Source organism: Triticum aestivum, chromosome 1B (assembly GCF_018294505.1).
Source record: "Triticum aestivum cultivar Chinese Spring chromosome 1B, IWGSC CS RefSeq v2.1, whole genome shotgun sequence".
In the NCBI taxonomy this organism is placed as follows: domain Eukaryota; kingdom Viridiplantae; phylum Streptophyta; class Magnoliopsida; order Poales; family Poaceae; genus Triticum; species Triticum aestivum.
In genome coordinates this window covers 390275051-390278828 of record NC_057795.1, presented here as the reverse complement: position 1 = coordinate 390278828, position 3778 = coordinate 390275051, and the positions used below count along the sequence as shown (strand labels likewise).

The following is a 3778-nucleotide window of genomic DNA, read 5'->3' as shown; positions in this document are numbered from 1 at the left end:
TTATTTCTTATGTTTGTTGTACTACTCTGATTGAAAATGAATGATCAGAAGTTTTGTCGCGAAAAAGAAAAAAGAATACTCCAAAGAGGCAAAAACTTGAGTAAAAAGGCCGCAATTAGACTAGAGGAGCCATATTGTCATTCTTTTTCGGCATGAACATTATCAATGATGATTTTTCAAAGCGCCATGAAACTCCCATCTAAAAAGATGGGAAGCCTTGAAGATGATCGTACTTGGGCCTGGAATTATCGTCCGCGTGGCTGTTGGGCCAGACGACCTGGGCTTATGATAGTGGTTTTTTTTCTCAAAAAACCCCCCTCTGTCAATCCAATCCAATCGCTCGCTCACACACACACACACACACACACACACACACACATATAGAGAGAGAGAGAGAGGGGATGGATTTGCTATCCACACTAGCTCTAGTGGTTGTTATCGGAACCGTTGGTTGGCTTTAGGATCCGCACTTTTAAGTGGATAAGGTCCCGATTTTCTGGATTACTGAATTTCGCCACGGCATATTGGGAATGGTCGGCTGGACCTTTCTGTAGTGGCAGGCCCTAAGATGGCAACCTACTCTGTGACTATACAGGCGCACTCAGAACAGGAGCAGCTTCGCCTTTCTGAAAATGCAGACCGCTACAGGAACTACTTTGGGCATCTTACGAATTTGACCGACGGTGGCAATGTACTAAAAGTTCTTGGTCCGGCGTGCTGGACGGTCATTGTAAGAACTTCCATTTTCGTATGTTTCGTAAAAGGTTCGGCACCTTATGGAACTAGGAATTGGACTGCAACATGTCCTGTCATTTTTAGTCTAGCAAAAGGTAAGACGGTGCTGCACCATAATGGAACTGCGGCTCCATAAATTCGTTTTTCGCAGAGGAAAAGCCCCATGTTCGGCATCCAAAAAAGTGTGCTTAGTAAATGTTCGTCTGTCGATTTGCAGGATGATCGGCTCGGAGTGCATGCAGGCGTTGCATTTTGTCAGGTAAGTTCGTGTGACTCATATATACCATTATACCAAGTCGCATGTTTTTGTACTTTCTCTGACGATAATGCATTCATAAAACACATGCAGCAATGCTGATTGCATATTAGTTAATGGCTCTATAAGGATGTGTGATTCCCTCGCGCACGTACGTGTCTACTCTATGAGGTGTGTGACAGAGAAATCTATTTATGGTTTTAAATCAGTACTTGGTGATTTTTTTTTTATTTTTTTGCGATGAGTACTTGGTGATTTTACAGTATTGTTACAAAGTACAACGACATCACTCAGCACTACCTCACCTCCACTGCATATATGTTTACTTGGATCTTCAGAAAAGGGCAAGACCACCCACCCCCACCCCCAGTTTTTTGGTGCGTTTTTTGTAAGTAAGCGTGCGACGTATTTTTATTTTGTTGACAGACTTACTCTTGTAAACAGCACAAAGACAGGCATATGGATATACGCAGGAGAGACTTGGCCGTACGGTACGGGGCTAATCATCTCCAATCATCTCCTGCTCCGAACAGCCCCGACGTGCTGCGAGTGTTCTACCATCCAGGAATTGTGTGGGTTTTTGTTTCGACTCGCTTCCAAAATATAGTTTTGATTCCTATTTATTCTGTCCCTTTTGGATGACTGTCCTGAAATTGAACAGTGAGTTGGAGAATGCCGCTTCCGTCACCGATGCAGATCAACTGAGGTATGGAAATCACTGCCGCATTTTGCAGCAGCTGATGCATCTTGCATGTGTGCTTGACAAAACAAGTTTGTCTCAAGTCTATTATCGGAGCTCATGTGGCTATGGGCAACCTCTTCACAACGGTCGATGAGGATCATTTCAAGTTTTCCTTCAATGGATAAATTGTCGGTCCTCACCGTTTGTTTCCAGATCATCAGATCTCTGAAGGCTAAAGATTGTTGGTCCACACAGGAGCAACTCCACACAGCACGCCAATTACCAGCTTCGCATCTTCGTCAAAAAACTGGATGTCGTGCTTGTGATCGATAGTAGTTGAACTTGCCTCCTCGTCGATATGACTTAGAATAGACATTATAAAATGCCTGTCCTTCCTGGTTATTTTCCGTAGCTCTAGCAGCCTCCCGAACTTAATCTCGGCGACGTACTTGTCTTTTCACGTCATCCAACGAGGCGATCAAATCATGCAACTTCTTCACGCTGCTCTTCAAGCTCTTGAAATTTGGGAGGGACACCGAATGGTCTGCTTGGCTGCGGGGAGTAGTCTCGGTGGGATTTAGCCGTCGCGTGAGTTTGATCACGGGCCTCTCCTCGCTGTCAGCGCGAGAACATCCAGGGGGAAAACGATGGCAGGCGAACTCTGAACCCAGGATTCCATGAGCCACGGGACGGGCGTTTCGTTTCGGGTGGCGAGCATTGACCCTGTTCCAGTACATCCGATGTTCCATGTGGCCATTGCGTAAATATCCACGCAGGTTTGCTGATGGAGAATTTTTTCACTAACGCAATGTCCGTTCCTTTTAACTGTATAAAAATAATCTATTCCTTAGCTAGTGGAAACCAACCAATGGTTGGACGGTTAGATGGACAGTGGAATCCCAACCCAGACCGGCAATGCACATGGTGCGTGCATTTATCATGGACTTAGAGTAACTCCAACGCAGCGACTCAAACCGATGCGATTTTCGTCCGTTTTTTGTCCGTTTGGCTCGGCCGAGCGGACATGCATGTTTTCATTTTTGTTTGGGTCAGTCGGTGTGCCCAACAAGGCGCAGACACACTTTGGACATGTTCGTCCCGAATTGCGCCAAACACCTGGAGAGCCACCGCTCTCCTGCGCCGCAGCCCTGCCTGCAGACGAGGTCGACACCAGCCCCGAGCTCCTGCCGAACCCACCGTTGCGCCCACTTCCCGCAGATCGCCTGCGCGCTTGCCCGCATCCCGCCGCTTGCTTGCGCGAACTGTCCGTGCCCGCCCGCACCCGTGGCCTGCCAGTGCCCGCCTGCGCGCCTCCGCCCGCTGCGCACGCGAGCTCGCCTCCGCCTGCCATGCCCCCTGCGCGCTCGCTCGCGTCCTGGCCGCGCCCGCCTCCGCCCGAGCTCACCTCCATCGCGCCCGTGTCCTGCCGCAGTCGCGTCCCACCGCTCGCCTGCGCCGGCGTCCAAACCGCGCCCTCCTCTGCCCGAGCTCGCCTCCACCGCCGCGCCCGTGTCCTGCGGCGCCTGTGCGTGCTGAGCTGGCCTCCACCCGCTTCGCGTCCCACCGCTGACCGCGCCGCTCCTGCGCGCTCGCCCACGTCATGCCCCCGTTCATCCACGCCTATCAGCGGCGTCTCAAGGATGGCCCGGTGAGGCAGCCCGTCGCCGGCGGACTCCACGTTGTGTAGGGACGTGATGATGCCGCGCTATTTCATCTTGCCCTTCAGCACCGACCTGAGGAGCGAGCCGCCCACTGGGGCTGGTGAACAGCAACATCTCCTCGCTTGTCCCCTGTGCGGCAGCTGTACCCGCAGCGGCGGTGGATGCCGGCGAGCTCACCTTCGCCTGCCGCGTCCCCACCACTGCTCTGCCCGTGTCACCACGGGAGGAGGAGTAGACGAAGTGGCTAGCGGCGGTGGAGGCCGGCGAGGCGCTCAGCATTCCCGGTGGCCTGAACATGGGAGAACAAGAGAAGGAGGAGAGAGAGGGGGTGGGTGGGATGGGCGGTTGGGTGACCTTGTTGTTTGGATGACAGATGGGTCACCACTCGCATGCAGTATATAGATATATCTATTTATCTCTCTCTCTCTCATCCTTTATCATCTA

At 51.6% G+C, this 3778-nt stretch overlaps 1 protein-coding gene across 1 annotated transcript; it reads left to right on the top strand.

Moving 5' to 3' along the window:
- Positions 1 to 424: 424 nt before the first annotated feature.
- On the top strand, positions 425 to 1666 carry LOC123091607 (uncharacterized). Its single transcript, XM_044513174.1, has 3 exons — positions 425 to 994; positions 1085 to 1162; positions 1255 to 1666. Exons 1-3 carry the CDS (start codon positions 852 to 854, stop codon positions 1385 to 1387), a joined length of 354 nt encoding a protein of 117 aa, XP_044369109.1. The 5' UTR covers positions 425 to 851; the 3' UTR covers positions 1388 to 1666.
- Positions 1667 to 3778: the final 2112 nt, after the last annotated feature.